The sequence below is a fragment of the Lotus japonicus genome, chromosome 6 (genome assembly GCF_012489685.1).
Source record: "Lotus japonicus ecotype B-129 chromosome 6, LjGifu_v1.2".
NCBI lineage: Eukaryota > Viridiplantae > Streptophyta > Magnoliopsida > Fabales > Fabaceae > Lotus > Lotus japonicus.
In genome coordinates, this window is record NC_080046.1 from 10,703,413 (window position 1) to 10,725,253 (window position 21,841).

The 21,841-nt window shown below is 37.8% G+C and overlaps 2 protein-coding genes and 1 long non-coding RNA gene across 3 annotated transcripts; 2 read left to right on the top strand and 1 right to left on the bottom strand.

Annotated features, from left to right (window-relative positions):
• The first annotated feature begins 993 nt into the window (after nt 1–993).
• Nucleotides 994–3,337, top strand: LOC130722404 (DELLA protein 1-like). Its single transcript, XM_057573116.1, has one exon. The coding sequence runs from the start codon at nt 1,253–1,255 to the stop codon at nt 3,029–3,031; it is 1,779 nt and encodes a 592-aa protein (XP_057429099.1). The 5' UTR covers nt 994–1,252; the 3' UTR covers nt 3,032–3,337.
• A 4,754-nt stretch (nt 3,338–8,091) lies between these two features.
• On the bottom strand, nt 8,092–12,166 carry LOC130724189 (uncharacterized). Its single transcript, XR_009014448.1, has 3 exons — nt 11,918–12,166; nt 10,036–10,132; nt 8,092–9,131 (listed from the first exon to the last, which is right to left on the bottom strand). It is a non-coding gene; the product is annotated as an uncharacterized LOC130724189 (long non-coding RNA).
• A 5,382-nt stretch (nt 12,167–17,548) lies between these two features.
• On the top strand, nt 17,549–20,545 carry LOC130724887 (uncharacterized). The gene is made up of 4 exons (XM_057576157.1): nt 17,549–18,063; nt 18,153–18,366; nt 18,465–19,817; nt 20,093–20,545. Exons 1-4 carry the CDS (start codon nt 17,549–17,551, stop codon nt 20,543–20,545), a joined length of 2,535 nt encoding a protein of 844 aa, XP_057432140.1.
• The last annotated feature ends 1,296 nt before the right edge of the window (nt 20,546–21,841 follow it).

Consider the following 21,841-nt stretch of genomic DNA (forward strand, 5'->3'; position numbering starts at 1 on the left):
CGGGTTTGGGTTTGGCCAAACCCGCACCCGAACCCTACCCGAACCCGGATCTGTATAAGTGAAACCTAAGTATTCTGCTTGTGCAATACAATATGTGCAGCATCTTGCATATTAATTTAACAGTAACATGGCAATTACAATGTTACATTACATAATATAGCTCTCTTCACAGTCTTTTTCAGGTCGGGTTTCCGAGTTCAACTGTTTGTTTGAGGTTGTGTGCGGGTGTGGGTACGGGTCGGGTGAACCCGAAACCCAATGGGTTCGGGTGTGGGTTTAAGTTCACCACCCATTTCGGGTTCGGGTGCGGGTGCGGGTGTGGGTTTTTGATTTCGGGTTTGGGTTTGGGTTTGGCAAAACCCGCACCCTACCCGACCCATTGCCATCCCTACGGCATAGGGATAAAAAAATGGGGCCCACAAAAAAATTTTACTAAGGAAAAAGTCTTAAAAAATATTTTTTTACTAAGTAAAAATGCCTAAAAAAAACCGAGCATTAATACTAAGTAAAAATGCCCAAAAAAAAAGTCTTACTTTAATGCTGGCTTTACGCCTGATTTAGTGTTGAATTATCCCTGCAGTGCACTAAATAGCAGCGGCTTGCGAATCGAACACGCAACTATTTATTTAAGAAATAAATACTAAACCACTCTATCAATTACTTCACTACTATTTATTTTTCTATTTGTAATACAATTAAAGAATACATTTTTGTATGTTTAGAAGGTATCCCATCATTAATAGTTGTGAAATCAATGCTCGTTTTTTTGTTAGAGCACTAAGTAGTAGGAATTTGATTAAGGATTTTAAATCGAACACGCAATTACTTCCCTAAAAGATTAAGTGTTGAACCGTTATATTAAATTCACTTATTACTTTGGTACTATTTATTTATCTTTTTGTTTAATAATTTTTATTTGTAATTTTATTATAATCCTACTCCCACGCCCAAATAGCAAGCATTTCTACTACAACCCAATATGAAGGAAACTCAAGATTGAAACTTTTTGGCATTTAAAAGAGAGATAAAATATTCCATTATTATGGCTTCCCTTGTTCCTTATCTTTTCCCCTCTGATCCCTCTCCGTTCCCCCTTTGGTCCCCTCACCCTTCTCATCCTTCTTCTCAACCCACAAACTCACCCTAGCTCTTTTCTTCAATTTTGAAATCCCACAACTTCACATGACCCAATTTTGATTCTAATCCATTTTTCACTTCTTCAATTTCTTCTTCTTCTGGGGTTGCCAAAAAAATGAAGAGAGATCACCAAGATAGCTGCAAAGGAGGGAACACTGGGAGTGTGAGGAACAGTGTTGGTGCTGTGAAAGGTGAATGCTCGTCAATGCCGACCGGCAAGGCCAAGATGTGGGAGGAAGAACACGGCGGCGCCGCCGGAGTTGATGAGCTTCTGGCGGCTTTAGGTTACAAGGTGCGTTCCTCTGACATGGCTGATGTTGCCCAGAAGATGGAACAGCTTGAGATGGTGATGGGTATTGCACAGGAAGATGGAATCTCACACCTTGCTTCTGATACCGTTCACTACGACCCTACCGATCTGTATTCATGGGTTCAAACCATACTCACCGAGCTCAACCCTCCTCCAACCACCACCACCACCTTGCTTGATCCATCTTCTCTCTTGGAAAATCACCAAATCAACGACCCTTTAAACCCTTCTTCAATTCTTCTCAACAACAACGCTTCAAGGGTCTTCAACGATGATTCTGAATACGATCTCAGAGCTATCCCCGGCATCGCCGCATACCCACCAACCCAAGACAACAGCAACGACGAAACCGAACCCAAGCGATTGAAGACATGGTCAATCAAATCTGATTCAGCTCTTTCACCGCCGGCGCAAGTTCCAGAGACGGCGAGGCCGGTGGTTCTGGTGGACACGCAGGAAACAGGGGTTCGTCTGGTTCACGCGCTGATGGCCTGCGCTGAAGCAGTTCAGAAGGAGAATCACAAGCTCGCGGACACGCTCGTGAAGCACATAGGGGTGCTCGCTGCGTCGCAAGCCGGCGCGATGAGGAAGGTTGCTTCCTATTTCGCACAAGCTCTTGCTCGGAGAATCTATGGAATCTTCCCTGACACCGTCGATTCCTCCCTCAACGACGTGCTTCACATGCACTTCTACGAGTCCTGTCCCTACCTGAAGTTCGCACACTTCACCGCCAACCAGGCCATTCTTGAGGCTTTCGCCACCGCCGGAAGAGTCCACGTCGTCGATTTCGGCCTGAAACAGGGGATGCAGTGGCCGGCGCTCATGCAGGCACTCGCATTGCGCCCCGGCGGACCACCCACTTTCCGCCTCACCGGAATCGGACCACCGCAGCCGGACAACTCCGACGCCTTGCAGCAGGTGGGTTGGAAGCTCGCTCAGCTTGCTCAAACCATCGGCGTCCAGTTCGAGTTCCGCGGCTTCGTCTGCAACAGCCTCGCCGATCTCGACCCGAACATGCTCGAGATCCGACCCGGGGAAGCCGTCGCTGTCAACTCAGTCTTCGAGCTCCACCGCATGTTAGCCCGACCCGGATCCATTGACAAGGTCATGGGCACAATCAAGAAGCTAAACCCCAAGATCGTGACCATCGTTGAACAGGAAGCGAACCACAACGGACCGGTTTTCGTGGACCGGTTCACGGAGGCGCTGCATTACTATTCAAGCCTGTTTGATTCTCTGGAAGGCGCGGCGTCAACCGGGTCGGATTCGTCGGGTCAGGACGTCGTGATGACCGAGGTTTACCTAGGGGAGCAGATATGCAACGTGGTGGCGTGCGAAGGGGTGGACCGGGTCGAGCGGCACGAGACCCTGGTCCAATGGAGGACCAGGATGGGCTCGGCCGGATTCGACCCGGTCCATCTCGGGTCGAACGCCTTCAAGCAAGCGAGCATGTTGCTCGCATTGTTTGCCGGCGGTGACGGTTACAGGGTGGAGGAGAACAATGGGTGCCTCATGCTTGGGTGGCACACTAGGCCACTCATTGCCACCTCCGCGTGGAAGCTTCCACAACCCAGTGAGTCGTAGTGAGTTGACTCGGTTTGGGCCCTACTGAGTTAGGAGATGATAAGAAGAAAGAAATGACTCTCCGATGTAGATTTTAATTGGGATGATTATTATGAGAATGGCCCAATGGGATCAATGGTTTGATTGATGTTGAATGAGTGAGTCAGTAGCTACTGAGTGAGTGAGTGAGCGAGCCAGCGAGGCTGAGGGTAAATAAAGGAAGTGAAAAAAAAAAGAAAAAACTGTAATTTAATTTGTAATTGTACTGTTGAATTACTAGTGTTTTTTTTTATCTTGCTCTAAATTATATAATTTGTTCAATTCTTATATTGGATGTCATTTTCTATGATGCTATTTTTAATCATTTTGTTAATGCTAGATTAGCTATAATTAAATTGTTCCACCATGTGATAGACGGTGATGGATTTCGTCATTGTTGAATTAAAGATTGTGGAGTGGCCCAGGGTCCAGGCCATGGAATTGTGTGTTTTTGCTGTTTCAGTTATTATTTTAATAAATAAAAGCTAGCTGTATTAATCCCATCAAGTTTTAAAGATTATTAATTAAAACACGCATCTTGATGTTCCTGGTATATTGGTTTAATATTTTCTATGAATATATGATTATTTGAGGAATATAAAACTTTTTGATGTGGAAATGACAGTGATGGGATTCTTTTGTTCTTTGAATTTCTATTTCTATGAATGAGATTTTTTTGTTCAACTTGAGTTTCTAATTCATTCTTTTAGTATGTTTTCTTCTTCTTTTGCAATGGAGGGTTAGACCCCCAAAAAACAAAGACTAACAAGGACCAAAAACAGAGGAAAACTATAAGAGTTGTCTGACTTGTCTCCAAATGATCCTGATTATGCAACTTATGACACTTCATGGGAGAATAAAGATAATGGGTACCAAGAGAGAACTTATACACCCTTGTCTCTAAATACGCCCCTAATTCTCTTAACCGAAGTAAATGAGAGAACTTTGGGTAATGAGGATTATACAAATGAGCTATAATTCTAACTAAGTATCCTCTTCACAATTATATGAGTAACTATGCAGTCATCATTCACTGAAATCTGATTGAACAGGGAAAACAAAAGGATCCTGGTGTTAGAGTTAGCAAATTAGGAATCAGGTCTAATGCCCAACTCATATCAACCTTAACAGTAATTACCCTAGATAATTATGAGAATGAGTTTCACTATTACATTTTCTGATTTACTTTAAGATAAGAGAGTCTAGTTACTTTATCAGATGGAATGCACTTAGTAATGTAATTATCATAATGATCCTAGTGAATGGCTGATTGAGATCAACAAATGTACAATTAACTAAAGTTGAAAATGAAAAAAAAAATATTATGTTGTCTCTATATTTTTCAGAATTCAACTAGAATTCGTTTTTGAGACTCTCATTCATTAGATGTCAAGAAACGAGTGGAATTCCGATGATATTTAAATACCTACATAATTATTATTTTAAGGGTTAACGGTGAAATTGATTCATGATTTTGTAAATGAGTTTGATTTTAGTCTTTCGGCAGAAAATGATGTTTAGTGGCGGTAAAAAATAAAATTTATGAAAATGACTATCATTAAACATTATTTTTTCGTCAAGGGATTAAAGTCAAACCCACTTACACAGGCGTCATTATATTACGGACTAGCACTGGAATATACACTTATATATGTAGAATCAAGAGAATTTTGGGAGGTGTAATAACTCAATTTCGAAGGCTAGTTTAGGACTGTTTCTGTGTAAAAAAAACTAATTTAAAAGTGATTGTTGTTCTACCCTTTATAAGTGTTATTTAATTTTATTATATCTTTGGTGAATGTGACACTTCTCAAGACACTGCCTCACGTCTAGAATTAAACATTTGGAGGATCAAACATTTGCAAGTGGTTCATTTTTGCTGACAGTCAATAAATATATGAGATAGACTCTGATTATATTACAATTACCTAATTACTTTACTTTTAAAACGGTTGAGAGTGAAAAATTACTCTATTATTTATATAACATTCAATATAACACTTCTGAACGATAATCAATACAAACTCTATAGGCTCTGCCACCGGACATACAGCTTGTCCCGAATTATTTATAGAACATGCATATCAATAGCCTCTTCCATAAGCTATCTTGATATATTCTCTCAATATTTGATCTACATCTTATTGGTTATCTCTTCTGGGATTCCTACGGCTTGATGTCGTGCAGAAGTGTCAAGCTAGCGCAAGATCACATGGTAAAGCACATGGTCTTATAATTAGAGTGATATTCGTGGAAGGACCATATTTGAGGAAATTATTTGAGGCATTAATTAATACAATTGTTTCAATGATTACAACTTTACACTTTATTTCTTCAAGCAAAATTATTACATTGAAGCCAGCTTTTGTGCATAAGTTGTGTTCCCATGACTTAGGAGCCCTGTTCTTAATATATATAGCCTTAAAAAAGATCTGTATATATAATAACGAGGTTGAAGATGAAGAATCTTGGAGATGGAAGGAGAAATGATTACTCGTTCGTGTGCTTGTTTTCTCATGCCAAATAGCATCCCTCAATTAAATAACTAACTGAAGAAAAGTCAAAGATAAATAAATTTACCAATATAATCATAACAATTAGTACATGGTCTTCATTACAATTTTACATCTCAGTTTACCTTGTGTTCAAATGGCTAGTTAGAAAACAAAAAGACATAGGTAAACGATGGTATATATATATATATATATATATATATATATATATAGAGGACCACTTCGCTCAATATTGTTTCTTCTCACCATCATATCATAACTTGACACATTTGTTTTCATCGATCAAACTTGCAACACATTATGAACTTGAAAATCTTTATCACTGGAGTTTCATCATCCCCATTCCCTATTGAGAGTTAAGGATTATCAATTTAATGAACCATTTCTCGGTGTGATTTTCATAGATATAAGGTTCTTCATGTTGAACAATCCTCTCTCATTTAGATAGCTTCTTTCACAATGTCAATGTTTTTTTTTTTTTGAGTTTTCAAAAGGACTTACCAACTCTAAGAAGTAACCCAAAAATATAAATACAATCAAGACAAAATTACAAAACTTGAACTAGAAATGCAAGCTAAATGCATGTATTGAGAAAAAACAAGAACAAAGCAACACATACAAAAAGCAAAAATACAATATATCAACATAAATGTGCGCATATACGTTCACAAATGACGAAAGCGTGAAACCCTGGCCCGTCTAGGTGATGACGTGATCATCAGGGCGAGGCTAGTCTGATGACAACAAGAAGGATGGATGAGATAGAGATATGGCGTGACGTGGAGATTACGATAGGAGAGGGGACAACAACGTTGACGACAAAGTTGAGGAGAGAGAGAGAGGTCGTGGCAGTTAAGGTGAGAGATGGATCAGCATGGTGGTCACAAGTTTAAGTTGGGGTGACAATAATGATCAAGAGAGAGAGAGAGAGAGAGAGAGGAGAGAGAGAGAGAGAGAGAGAGAGAGAGAGAGAGAGAGAGAGAGAGAGAGAGAGAGAGAGAGAGAGAGAGAGAGAGAGAGAGAGAGAGAGAGAGAGAGGAGAGAGAGAGAGAGAGAGAGAGAGGTTTGTAGTTTAGGGGTGAGAAAGAGGGAGACAGTAGAGACTATGTAGGAAGAGTTAAAATGGGAGATAAATGTATATGTAAGTTATATTGAGACCTAGCTAACACTAAGCTAGCTCTCACTACTGGTGTTGACTCGGCAGATGCTACATCTCTATTATTTGCCATCATTACATATCCACCATTAATCATATTGAATGCTATTAATGACTCATTAGTGGCTAATCAACCATTCATATTAACCGACTATGTTGCAAACCATTGAATTTAGTATCGGCTTAGCTGAAGCTAGTTACAAATACCTTGTATCATCGGCTTACTAATTAAAAACACCAAAATAAGAGAGAAGGTGCGAGGAGGTCGAGATAGAGAGGGATGGCCAGGGCGGGGAAACCAGGAGAGTTTTGGACGTTCCACTGCTGCCAATGGTGGCGGCCAACGGCAGGCTCGGGACACTACACGTTATTTCTTCTCCAATTTCCCTGAGCGGTGGGGGGCGAAAGAACTTTGGCCAGTTTTCCAGCAGTATGACAGAGTGTGGGATGTGTTTGTTTCCACTAGAAGAGACAGGACTGGGAAGAGATTTGGATTTGTCAGCTTTGTTGGGGTAAAAAATCCAACGAAATTGGAACATGAGCTAAACACTATTATGATTGGCAATACAAAAATGAATGTCAACTTTCCCAGGTTTGACAATAGAAGCTCTGAGAAGAAGAGGGAGGGGGTCATGTCCACAGACCCATGGTACGTGGAATCTCAAAGCCAGGTACTCAGGTGGCAAGCTCCAAGAAGACTTACGCTCAGGTTGTGTCCCCGGTTCTTAACCAAGGGAGAATGGCAGGGCATGCAATGAGCGGTGAGGATGGGATCGAGCAGTGGCAAGGTCCATACCCTCAAGAACTACCTGTTTGGTTGACGAGAAGCTTGGTGGGTGTGCTGAAGAACATTGATGTGGTGCCTTCTCTTCAAAACTGTTCTATGCTGAAGGGTTTCAGTCACATTCAAGTCCGCTACTTAGGGGGGGATAAGGTGGTGCTAACAGGGTCTGAAGGATTTGATCTGGCTGAAGCATTACAGGGACCTGATTGTGGGGTTGAGGATGTCTTTGTTAGTATCAATCCCTGGACACCACAATTGCCACAAGAATCTTGCTTGACGTGGGTGAAGTGTTATGGATTTCCAGTTCATATGTGGGCTAGAGATTGCTTGGTGGAAGCTGCCAAACCTACTGGTGAATTGGTCTCGATTGATCACAGAACTTTAGAGTTCTTGAACCTGGAGTTTGCGCGGGTTCCACTACTAAAAAAAAGCTATTTAGCGACGGGCAAAATCCGTCGCTAAATAAGCAAAAATCCGTCGCTAATCATTTAGCGACGGATCTGAATCCGCCGTGCAAAAGGGCGTAGCTAAACAATTAACGACGGAATATGATATCCGTCGCTAATAGCGACGGCAATATATCGTCGCAATCGTATTACTTTTCCGTCGCTAATGCGCTTACATGATTAACGTATGTTTCCGTCGCTATTAGCGACGGCTTTTTCCGTCGCTATTTACGACGGAATACATATGACGTCGCTATTTGCGACGGATTGTTCCGTCGCTATTTAAGACGGATTGTAGCTTTCCGTCGCTAACTTCCTGTAAAGTTCCCTCTCTAATTTATAAATGTTAGAGAGGGACAAAATCCGTCGCTAATTTCCCACGGTGTAATTGACAAATTTTTTTTTTTAGCAGTTTTTTTTCCCTGTGCAATAACAATTCAATTTGAATATTTTCCCCAAATAGAACTAATTCAAAATATACTATTGATTTGAAGTTTCATATTTAAGATCATGTTCAACCTACATAACCATAGTAGTGAATCCATCATGGTAAAATGTCAAGTATAATTAAAAACATAGTATCAAATACATATATTCATCTAAATCAAATGCCATCCAAATCATCCTCTAATTCTTCATCATCTATGTCTACTGCATAAAACTCACATGGCACACTAACATTGTTTACTATTATCAGTTTTAATGTTAGTGTGTGAATGTGAATCAACCATTTTCTTTCAATATTTTGTATATGATGATTGCATGTGCTTAATGGATAGGTAAAATTAGTTAAAATGACTTCGCTTCAAATTAGTTTTAGCACATACGAAACATATTGTAAATAACATGTACTAATTATTACTAGTAAGAACATGGTTAATGGATGAACCCATTTTTAACATGGTCCACCATATATAGAATTATCATAAGCTTTTAGGTTAGGTCATACTTCAAATATTATCAAACTCTAGACATCAAAAAAAAGTCTAAATCAAGTAGATGAGAGAAATATTGTATAGATTTACCTTATGTGTTAAATAACAACATTAAAGTCCTTTTAACTGGTAATCTTTGACATTATCTAAATAGATTTTTACCTGTGAATTAGCAACAGAAACAGATTTTGTGTTTGATGAAGCAGCAAGCACAAGCCTTTTTGTCCCTATCAATGGTTCCTCTAACACTGCAATCAAAGTATGCATTAGTAAAAGTGGAATAGCTATAACAAACACTGTAACATAAGTGAAGCTAACTTTTACACACGGAAACACGTGATACATTTTCTGATAGAAATTTTATGTTTCATTTTCTATCAGATTCTGTAAAAGCCCCCCTGAGAAGATTTTTTAAAATTCCAAAAGGAGAAAAAATTTATCCTGCACTTGCTAATCAAGAATCAACTCTAATGAGGAACATCTAAGCCATGTATGTATGAAAGCCAGGACAATGAAATGGGAGAAAATCAAGAATGCAGCAAGGCAGCCAGCCAGAGCTGTCTAGTTCATTGACATGTGAGGACTAAAGACTACCTTTAAACAGCTATGTGCAGAGCACCATAGACAAGCCATAAATATCATTACAAATTTATAATCCCATAACAGATGTTGTTAACAATTGTAGCACTGTGCTTAATCATCCCAATTCCCACAAAATCAAGTGATTGCCCAGGACAAGGAGTTAAAGTAATACTCATCCGGTATGTACAAGAATAAAATCAGGTGCGTGATATGGTTCAAAGTGTATTTGCTTTGAGAAATGGCAAAATCTGAACTCTTAGAACAGAGAAAACAGATTTCACCCAATTCCCCAAACCAAAAACACACAATTACAATACAAAAGCATGCCAAACCCAGAATTTGATAAAAACAAAATCAAAACCCAAAAAAAATTGAAAAAATTATCAGAGTCTAATCATGTTACTAATTCAAACAACACAGAAACTAACAAGCACCAGTGGAATCTCTTCCTCTCGGAAAATTCAGGAACGCTAACCCACCAAGAAAATTGATAATGCAATTTCAACCCTGCGCAAATTCACAGTCAACTCAAATTCAAGCAATTCAATTAACAATTAAGAAGAGTAAAACCTTCTGTACACGATTTTCGCTAGCAGAATCAAAGCGTCGCCGGCGAACGGTGGAGAGCGGTGGCAAGACTCAAAGACATTTTCCCTTGAGAGGTGCACTACAATTTTTTAAGCTTGGTGTGAGACTTTGGTCTTTTTCAGATTGGTTATAGATCAATAATAAATTAACTTGAGGATATATTTTGAGAACTAAATTTGTAATTTCCATTTTATTTTGAGTATACTTTAACATTGAACAACATGGAGAAGATAATGAAATGCCATGAAAGGTATAACTATGCATAGAGAAAGCTCGTAGCAGTTGGAAATTTTCTGAGGCACATGTTAGTTGTGAAATAGACAAGTAAATACAAGCATTTAATTTCTCATCAATGGTTCAAGCTTGTCTACTAAGCTGGTGTATTTATGTGGATATCTGCATATGCTCTTAAATTTATGAATTCATACTGATATAAACTGGTTTTCAGGCAAGCACTTAAAAAAACTGAGTATGGTGTAACCCCTTGACTCTAGAAGTTTGTTACAAGATTACAATAAGGCCAACATTCCTATGTGGATAATGGGGTATCATCCATTTCAACCAAACAGACTTCACTGCCCTGTTATCATTGGGGGGGCTTCCTTGATTCATCATTTCCATGAGATCACTAACAACCTAGTCTTGCACACTTCTTATACTATTACTACCCGGCAATAAAATTTTCATCATGAGAACTGGAATAAGAAGGGTAATAATAAAGAAGCATAATCAAATAATTAGGATCCAAGAATCACTTATGAAAACTGAGACTTTGAGTTTCACATGTTAAGTTTTGGTTCATTTGGTTAAATCTTACCCTAAATTCAAAAGTCACTCATTTTATTACTATAACTAAGTAATTGATCCTTAATTATTATAGATTTGTCCTTCAATTCCTTATCAGGTCTCTACAGAAATTTCATAAAGATCCACGTTAATCTTCAAGGAGTTAATTGACCTGGAAAGTCAATCAGATTGATAGCTCATGCTATATATTTGATCTAATCATAATATTAAACTAGGTTTACCTTATAATTGTGTTAAACAATCAGGGCTATTTACCAACTCAGTCAATAACCTAATTATATATCAAGAGTTGTCAGCTCCCAATGCATATCAATCATAACAATAGGAGAAACCCAACTAAATGAAAAGGGGAAACATAATTAAAAAATCCACAAACAAATTAAAACATTCACCCTCAGCCTCCTCCGAAGGATTGGTTCCTTATGAGAAAAAAATCATAACAAATTAAAGCATATGCTCGTTGGTTTTATACTTGCTTTATCATTGGCAGTACTTCTCTACCCCAAACAGACTTCACTGAAAAGAGAAATTAGGGAGTAAGTACAAAATTCATTTCTTAAAAGCATCACAGCTATGAATTTGGTTGACACTGCCCTGTTAATATGCCAAAGTTGGAGGTGGTTAGTAGAGCATTTTGATTCTGCTATACACGGTGCAAGTTTTAATGGTTTTTGTCAATGGAAGTAGAGAATGGGAAAGCCAGTAACTGGGGCACACAAAGAAAGACAAAACTTTGCAAAATCAAAGGACCATTTTGAGTACAAGATCCTTTTGTCAAAAGCAATAAAGGCTTCAGTTATCTTGAGTATCATGCAAAATTCTCATAAAGAACCTAGAGGCAGGCACCAAACATATGGGGGTTAAGGCTTGTACAAAATTGTTATATTTTCCTGTACTTTTTTTTTTCATCAGCCAATCGAAGTGTAAAGGCAAGTTTCACTAGACAAGTTTCCTGGTATCAGGCATTGAACCAAGGTGTCTATCTAGCTATCATCAACCCAATATTGCTCTCTCTAGTACTCAGTAGAAACTAAAAACCCTAAAAAATCGATCATACCTTTTGTTGCTCCTTAAGCTCTGGCGATGGAGGATGAAGGTTCAGCCTTTTCCCTTAAGCTTGTTAGCTGGCGATGGAGGATGACGGTTTGCGAGCGACGAGCGGCGGACACGCGAAGGGAAACCCATTCACCACCGCATACTGTGGATTCGACCACTGACTCCGGCGGAGGATCTAGCGGTCGTGAGGAACGGAGGTTTCAGTCGAGAGGTTTCAGTCGAGAGGTTTCCACCGTTGTCTGTGCTAAAGAGAATGAGATTGGTAAAGTGTATTTTAACCTATTAGTCTTTATCAAGTCATATATATTTATTTCAAAGCATAACAAACAAAACATCAAGTAGTTCAAATGGCTAAATAATTCCCTCAGGTTCGAATCCTGGACAAAACAATTTATTTTTAAAAACAATATAGTTAGCGACGGAAATTATGTTATTATTCCGTCGCTAACTTCTTACAAACATTACCGAGGGAAATAGCGACGGGAGGTAAACAGCGACGGTACAAAACCGTCGCTAATTTACAATCTATATATATATATGAAAATAAGGTTTTCTTCTAGAAGCCTTATGCCACATGTCGTCATGTCCCCCCTAAGTAATTCATTTTCCCTCCAAAACAAAAAACTTATTTTCACTATTTTTTTGGCACATTAATTGCGGTGTTTAATAATACTTATGAGTTATGACCAAATACACAATAAATAAAATAATAATTTACGAAAAAGGAATATAAAACTATTTTTTCTAAATCTATGACAGTATTAGTTTTTTAACTCATCTATAACAGTATTATTATCTCAACGTGTAAATTTTTAAGATGAAACCAAGAACCTTTTTTTTTTATGGTCACACTTAGAAGTGAATTATTTTTTTAAGAATAAAACATGAGTTTACAAAAGCTATAAAACTATATATATGAAAGGGCTCACCCAATTGAATACAGTGGTTATTAACAATTGAATACTAATCTTTCAAAAAAAAAAAAAAACAATTGAATACTAATTCTAATGGTTTTCAATTTTTCAACATGGCACCCAAAATTTATCCATTCCCTCCAAGGAAAAAAAATATTCTACTTTTTTGTCACAACATACAAATTCATGACTCATCATATTTATTATTGTCTTATTTAATTAAAATTATAATTTTCAGTTTAGCACTTATATTATTGAACAACCATATTTAAATTAATATATTGATTTTTTTTTTAAATTTTAAAACGCATAGTTTGAAACAGTGGTCATTAACAATTAAATACTAATTCTAATGGTTGTCAATTAAAATAGTACTACATTCAAATTTTGTCAATTAAAATAGTATTTCTCCAATGTTTTCATATAAAACAAAAATAAAATTTCTCCAAACACTGGCTAAAGTCAAGGCAGTATTTAAAACTAATAATTATATCTCCAAAATCAGGATTGCGAACAATAAAGCTTGAAAGATAGTTGTCAGAGTGCTAGGACTGTTCATGGTTCTCTGAGAACCGAAGCTAACCAAGAACCGAACCGAAAACCGAACCGTTTAAGAACCGGACCTTTACGGGTTTAATTTCGCACCATATCCTTCAATATTTAAAAATTCTATAGAGGATGAGAAATTGATCGGTATGTTTCAAACGTATTTGTATGCGGAATTAAGTAATATAATTTAATTGTCTTTCAATTTTTAAACTTTAAAAACTACCTTATTACTTTAGCAATTAAATTCCAGCGGAAGTAAAATCTTGAAGTGTACACTGTGGGAAGATTTCACTCAACAATTTTTACAATATGTTGCTAAAGGACACGATGGTCGAGTGGTTCTTATTATGCAGTTGACTAAAACGAAAATGTACAAATGTACTAACATGTTACCAAAAAAATTATGTTTTATTTATTGGTAAATACTTAAATCATTTCTATTTATTGGTAAAAACGAAAATATATCATAAATAATTAAAAATTTAAAATTAATATTTTACATACAGAACTTTAAAAATAATAAATAAAGGTCATTATTTTTTAAATATTGAAATACAGATGTGTTTTCTTAAATAATAATTGAAGAAAAGTACGAAAATACATATTTTTGTATTAATTGTTTTTAGAATAAAATAATAATATTTTTTTGTAATATTAAATTTGATTAATTCTTTTCATAACAATTTGGAGGCAAAAACAATATTAAATTTGTATTTGAATTTTGAATTTACTTGAAAGTAGTCATTTAGTTCAAAGGAAGAGCATGTATTGAGACATTGAGGATAAGCATGTATTGAGACAAGTTCAAAGGAAGACATGAGGATGTTTTATTTCAACAAAGGAATGATGAGTTAGGCCAATGACAAACCTATCAAAGGATAATATTCAAGAGCTCCAAGATAGAAAGACATACACAAAATGAATTTGAAATGTGATCCAAGTTTTTGTGAATTAAAATAAATTTTCATTTTATATTTTATATTTTTCACATAAAGGTTTAACTTTGATCCATTCTTTTACATGTTTAAAGATCAATCACTTTGTAATTTTAATAATTTCCTTTTTACAAGAAAGAAGATTTAGTAAGTCAGACGATCATCTTCTTAGTTTGCTCAAAGCATTAACCTGCTAGATTTACAAATGTTTTCTAAGCAATATGCTTTGATGCACAGTTTGATTCTTATCTTTTGTATGCGGAAGGCGTGAAAAAATAACTTAATAAAAGTAAAATATGCAGCGGTCGTTGCATTTAGAACAAACAAATATTATTTATTTAATTTTTAGATCACCATTTCAATAATTTTATGGGTATATATATATATATATATATTTTTAAAAAATTAATGTATACTTTTTGTCCCTAATGAAAAATGAATTTTAAAGATATTAGTGATCTTAATATAAATATTAAATGCATTTTATATAATTTTTTTGTTACAAGCATTTTATATAATTCGTTTGCTTCATTATTTAAGAGTACTTTTTAAAAATAATATTAAATATTTTATAAATTGATAATTATGAAAACAATAACAACAAATTGATCATTCTAAACCATTGATGTCACAATTTTTTTGGTTATAAAAATGGTAGAAGGAAGATAAAGTACCTCCAGACTATCGGGTAAGGCGCCGGTTGCATGCTGAGGAGGCCAGCAGAGGCTCACTCCTAGAAGGAGCGCTGAAGGATCTCCCTTAGGAGGGTTACAACCAACTGGGACCTATGAGGAGATGAAAGTTAAACTCGAAGCCAGTTGTGTCGACCCATGTTGGCTTGATGTCACATTTTTTTTTATAAGCGTCACATTTTTTGGTATTATGGTTTTAAAATAAAACATCTTTTGTAAAATTTCTATTTGTCTCAATTGACATTAATATATCTTTTTTTAAATCAATGTATAAAAATCATTAAATAATCTATTATATATATATATACCACACATTTATATTTTTATGTAATTAAAAATTGTACAAAATTGCATAAATATAATATTACACAAATTGTAAATATTATATACATATATATAGTAAGAGAAAAAGTTTGATGCACCGACGGTGTAAAGTTTTTTTACACCGTCAACCAATCAGATTTCAAAAGTATGCCACATCAATTAATGAAATTAAATAAAAAGAGAGATTTTCTCACATCCTTGAAATCTAATTGGTTGACGGTGTAAAAAAACTTTACACCATCGGTGCATCAAAATTAAACTCAGTAAGTAAAGTAACCCGTGCATTGCACGGGTGATTCCGCTAGTATAAAATAATAAAATGAAATTAGCGAGGGAATTTGCGACGGAAAATCAACGGCGGAAAAAAACCGTCGCTAAAACCGTCGCTAAATTTTAAAATCGAATATTTATTTTCAAAGCATCTATCCGTCGCTGATTCCGTCGCTAAAATCCGTCGCTAATTCGCGTTTTTTTAGTAGTGTTCAGATCAAAACCAGTGCCTTGGGACCTATCTCCCACTATCGGAAGGTGCGCATAAGGGGTGAGATGTACAACATTCAAATCTTTGAGGAGACAGGCGGGATGGTGAATCTGTGCCACTGTGCTGATCTTGCTTCTTCCGATGATGATGGGAGCTCGAAGGGATCGTTGTTCGGTGACTTACTGCTCCCAAACGCGTCAGATGGAGAGGAGGAGGATGAGGGAAACGGGATCAGAGATCTTCACGGTTTTTCGGCGGGCTCGTTGCCGGACACACTGGTTCAGATGGCCGGTGTTGAGGACCTAATCACACCGGAGATCTCAACGGCGGTGGGAGGGTGTTTGCGCGTAACTGTTATGTGCGACAATGGCGGGTGTAACGGTTGTCCAGCAAATTCGGTGCAGTCAGTTACTCATCAAGAGAAATTGGTGGAACATGAAGAGATAAGTCAATGTACTGTTATTTTAAATTTAAATGTAGGGACCACTGTGGTTGAGTTGGACGGTGATAATGTGATTGGCAATTCTGGTTTGAATTATGATGAATTGGGCCAACAAATTAAGTCAAGTGAGGCCCAAGCTGCTCTTGGGGTGGGCTGTGGGGATGGGCACGCACAAATCACTGGAGGTTGCCCAAGTGACAATAATAATCAGATTTTGGTCACTTCTAATGACACAAACGATTTACCAGGATTCACAGAGGCACCAGACGCAAGTTCCCAAGTTGCGTTATCTGTTCAGAGTCAAGGGGGAACAAGCCATAACCAGGAAGTTCAACTCGAAGATGCTGGTGAGATGGAGCGTGTCAGTAGAGAGGCAGGGCAACCGAGAATATCTTCAACTGGTCAGAACAGAAACAGGTTTGATGCTCTGGTTCAGAGGGTGAACCATGCAATTTATGGGGAGTCTGAAGCACATGACTGCAGGCGAAACAAGGAGGTTAGTAATTCGAGCTCCAGAAAATCTATTTGTCAGCGGTGTTATTCGGCTTGTTCTGATATTCCTACTTCCGTGTTTCCCGTTGGGGAGTTGTGGGCGGGAGGAGATGCGGATGAGGCAAGATCGTTATGGGCTTTGGGGAGAGAGCTTGGTGTGACGTGTGGGGGGATGAAGAGGAGATTATCAGGCGACTGCTGGGGTTAGAGAGACGTGATGCTAGCGTTTTAGGAGTTCTTGGAAGTCATATCCAGGAGGAGGGGAATGGAAGTTGTCAATGATAATTTTATCTTATAATGTTAGGGGCCTTGGGAGTGGGGCCAAGAGGAGGGTGATTAGGGAGGTGGTGTGTAAAAATTATGTGGAGATGCTTTGTGTACAGGAGACTAAATTGGAGGATGTTGGTAGGAGGATTTGTGCTCAACTGTGGGGTGATTCTGACTTTGCATGGAGAGCCATTCCAGCCGTGAATAAGGGAGGGGATATACTTTGTGTTTGGAAAAAGGATTTGTTTGTTTTAGAAGATGGTTTGGTTGGGGAGGGTTATTTGGGCCTTGTTGGTGTTTGGGGTGGGTTATCTGGAAAATGTGTAATTGTAAATGTTTATGCTGCCTGTAATGCTGTTGACAAGAGAGCTTTGTGGGAGGCGTTGGTCTTATGGCGTCAAAGCTGTCATGTTGAGGCTTGGTGTGTGTTGGGTGATTTTAATGCAGTTAGATGTGAGAAGGAACGAAGAGGTTGTGCCGGGATGCAGGGGTCTTAGAGAAGGGAAATGCAGGATTTTAATGAGTTTATTTTGGCAATGGATCTCCTTGACATTCCGCTGGCTGGGAGAAAATTTACTTGGCAAAGACTGAATAATCGTGCTCGAAGTCGTATTGATCGGTTTCTGGTATCTTCAGAGTGGAATTCTTGTTGGAATAACTGCTCTCAGTTGGTGTTGAATAGAGATATTTCGGATCACTGTCCTTTGCTTCTAAGGCAGTGTTTTCAGAATTGGGGCCCCAAACCTTTCAGGGTTCTTAATTGTTGGTTACAGGATCCAAGAATTACCGGGGTTGTTGATTCCTTTTGGAAGGAAGCAACTGTGAATGGGTGGGGTGCTTATGTTCTGAAGGAGAAATTAAAAAGGTTGAAGGGGAAGTTGAAACAGTGGAATAGGGATGTCTTTGGTGACTTAAAACTGAGATGGGAACGTGCAGTCCAATTAATTAACGAGCTTGATGCAATAGAGGAGGAGGAGGGTCCCTCGCAAGCTGACGTGGAAGAAAGAAAGGAACTTCTCAATGAATTTTGGGCTGTTTTAAAGCATCATGAGTCACTACTGTGTCAGAAGGCTAGATCTAAATGGATTGCTGAGGGGATCATAACACTAGCTTTTTTTATGCCTCGATTAATTGGAAAAGGCGGGCAAATTCTATAGTAGGCCTTTTGATTGATGGGGTGTGGGAAGAGAATCCAGGGAACATTAAGAAGGAGGCCATGATTTTCTTTGAAAATAAATTCAGGTCAGAAGAGTGGGATCGCCCAACTTTAGATGGTGTTCAGTTCAAAAGGCTTTCACAGGGTGACAATACATTGCTGCTGTCAACTTTCTCAGAGGAGGAAATTAAGGCGACAGTTTGGGCGTGTGGTGGCGATAAGAGTCCAGGACCAGATGGGTATAACTTCAAATTTATTCAAAAATTCTGGGGAGTGTTGAAAACTGATTTTGGTAGAGTGTGTCTGAATTCTGGTCTAGAGGGGTTTGGCCAAAGGGATCGAACGCTTCTTTCATTGTTCTTATTCCTAAGGTTCCTTCACCTCAAGGTCTAGGTGAGTTTCGTCCGATCTTTCTGATTGGATGTATTTATAAAGTGGTGTCTAAATTACTGGCTGCTCGTCTTAAACTGGTTCTTGGAAAGGTGATTGATGACAGACAATTTGCTTTCCTGGGGGGTCGAAATATGCTGGATAGTGTTGTGGTGGTAAATGAGATTGTACATGAAGCGCGTATTCGTAAGCAGCCAACCATTATATATAAAGTGGATTATGAGAAGACTTATGATTCTGTTCAATGGGATTTTCTGTTTTATATGATGAGAAGATTGAACTTTGATCAAAGGTGGATTGGATGGATAAAAAACTGCCTTGAGTCTGCTTCTGTTTCTGTGTTAGTAAATGGCAGTCCCAGCAGTGAATTCAAAATGGAAAAGGGATTACGTCAGGGTGATCCACTTGCTCTTTTTCTTTTTCTTATTGTTGCGGAGGGTTTGAATGGGTTGTTCATGAATGCAGTTAAGTTGAAGAAATTTTCTGGGTTCAAGGTTGGTGGGAAGGAGTCTGTGGAAGTATCTTTATTGCAATTTGCAGATGACACTATTTTTCTTGGGGAAGCAAGTTTGCAGAATACAGTGGTTATCAAATGTGTCTTACGCTGCTTTGAATTAATTTCTGATTTGAAGGTGAATTTTAATAAGAGCAAGCTAGCTACCATTTCTCAGCTGAGTAGTGAGCGCCTTCAATATGCTGCAATTTTACACTGTAAATTGATGGAGGTTCCTTTTACTTATTTGGGCCTTTCAGTAGCTGGTTGTTCGAGGCGTAGTAAAATTTGGGAGCCGGTTATACAGAAATTTAAGGCTAAATTGTCTGCTTGGAGAATGAAGTCTATATCATTTGGTGGAAGGATCTGTTTGATTCAGAGTGTGCTCTCTGCTTTGGCGCTTTATTATCTGTCTTTCTTTAGAATGCCCCCTGGTGTTATAAAAATTTGCAATGGGATCATGAGGAACTTTTTATGGGGTGGTGGGGGAGAAAGGAGACGGATTGCATGGGTCAGCTGGTCTTCCATTTGCAAGCCTAAGGATGTGGGGGGTCTTGGCTTAAAGGATTTGACAATTTTTAACAAAACTTTACTGGGCAAGTGGAGGTGGAGATTTTTGACAGAGCCAGAGAGTCTTTGGTGCCGAGTCATTAAGGCCAAGTACAGTGGTTTGTCTAAAATGAAAGAGTCTCTGTGGTGGAAGGATGTTAAGAATGTCAGTTGTGATGGGGAGGGGGATTGGTTTGAGTTGGGTGTTCAGAAGTATGTAAAAGGGGGGAATGATACAATTTTTTGGTTGGATAATTGGATTGGTACTGGGAAGCTTTGTGATAAGTTTCATAGACTATACAATTTATCTAAACTTAAATATGAGAGTATTAACAATTGTGGGAATTGGGATCACGGGAGTTGCAGTGGTTGGCTACGATGTTAGAGGAAGTCAGGAAAATGCCTCTTTCTGAAGGAGTTCCAGATAAATGGTGCTGACTTCCAAGCACTGAGGGGATTTTTACTGTTAACTCTTTTTATTCTTTTTTGTAGGCACCGACGTTGTTGCCTCCAGATCCTATTTTCACCCGAGTATGGAAGTCTGTTGCTCCCTCAAATGTCAAGGCATTTGCTTGGCGTGTTATGCTGAATAGGATCCCTTGTCTTCAAAATCTTTGGAAGCGCAACGTGCTTCGGTCTCAGGAAGAAGCAATCTGTAAGGTGTGTTGTTTGGGTGTGGAGTCCTGTGAGCATTTGTTGTTCTCATGCCCGGTTTCTTTGGATATTTGGCGTCAGTGTTACTGGTGGTTGGGTGTTTATACAGCACTGCCTATGAATCCCAGAGAACACCTACTGCAATTTCAATTTGGTGGTAACCAAAAACAACAAAGAGGTGCTGATGCAATCTGGCTAGCAGTTATTTGGACGCTGTGGCTAATTCGGAATGACATTATTTTCAGGAATGGCGAGGTGGATTTATCAGCAGCTTTGGAGATGGTCAAATGAAGATCATGGCTTTGGATTAAAAACAAATCTAGTGGGTTGAGCTGTTCCTTATTTGAATGGTCTACTCATCTAGTAATTTGCCTGCAGGAATTATGATGATGGGCATCATGTTAATGTTATGTCAACAGGGATCATGACTTATTGGTTGGAGATTCATGTATTTGCTTCTTGGTTGGGTACTGTCATGGGATAGGTCTGTTAGATTTCAATGCTAATTGTGGTAGCATTGACATGTAATGGTGTTGTAGTTTTGGTGGGTTTGGGTGGTATCTTGGTTTGTTTTTACTTTGTTATTTCTTTTGTTAGTTCTGTGGGTTGGAGTACCCCTTGTCCTTTAATGAAATTTTTGGCTTATCAAAAAAAAATCGACTTACTAATTTCCTTTTAATATTCGCATGATTGATTCATAGTTAATTTATAAAAATAAAATTCACAGTGGCATCAATTTAGCATTGACTTAACTGATACTATGTTTAAAAATTAGTGGGGTAAAAAAATTGAATATTTAGAAGATTGTAAACATAACTAATTGAAAATTCAATTATTTAATTGCGATCTCACATATACCTAATGTCAATTCAGCATAAGTGGGGGAGGAAGAGATAGAAAGAGAAATGGGTGTGTCTTGAGCATATCAAGACTTAGCATGGACCTAGCCAATGCTAAGGCTCCATTACTAGTATTGGCATTGCTGACGCTACACCTCTATAACTCGAGCCACGGTTGCATATTCATCAATCATATTCATTAACCATGTGCGCCCACCATTGATTCTAGTATCGGCTTAGTCAACCTTATTTAAAAATACATTTTTTATTGGCTTAGCTTGACAAAATTTCTCTCCCTATCTGATTTTAAATTCAAAACTTATTTATCTAAAATAAATTTCTAAATGGAATCAATTTAGTGTTTATTTAAATGATACTATGTTTAAAAATTGGCGGCAACATAATTATTCCAAAATTCAATTATCATGTTAATTGCAATTTCACATATACTATATGTCAATTCAGCTTCATATGTACTATGATTTTAATCTATTAATATAGATAGGTCCATATGGATATGTAACAGGTCAACATAAGACTGGTGGGATGGATTAACATTGCACCAAAGCTATGGCACCATGATGATTAATAATATGTCATAAACATTGCCCTATTCAAACACTGTATAACAATTATCACATCTCATAGTAGAACACTCCTAATCAATTGACCTTAAGGTCACAATCAATGAAAACCAGTCTCAGCAAACAAATTTTATGGTATTGGGTTCTTGAAATGGACAAAGGAT

Bases quoted from the DNA above. Each gene is read 5' to 3' on its own strand.
- LOC130722404 (XM_057573116.1), top strand. From the start codon at position 1,253: ATGAAGAGAGATCACCAAGATAGCTGCAAAGGAGGGAACACTGGGAGT.
- LOC130724887 (XM_057576157.1), top strand. From the start codon at position 17,549: ATGGATCTCCTTGACATTCCGCTGGCTGGGAGAAAATTTACTTGGCAA. The intron at 18,064-18,152 runs GTCACTACTGTG...TAATTGGAAAAG, and splicing joins GCTGTTTTAAAGCATCATGA to GCGGGCAAATTCTATAGTAG. The intron at 19,818-20,092 runs GTAAAAGGGGGG...TCTTTTTTGTAG, and splicing joins AGTTGGGTGTTCAGAAGTAT to GCACCGACGTTGTTGCCTCC.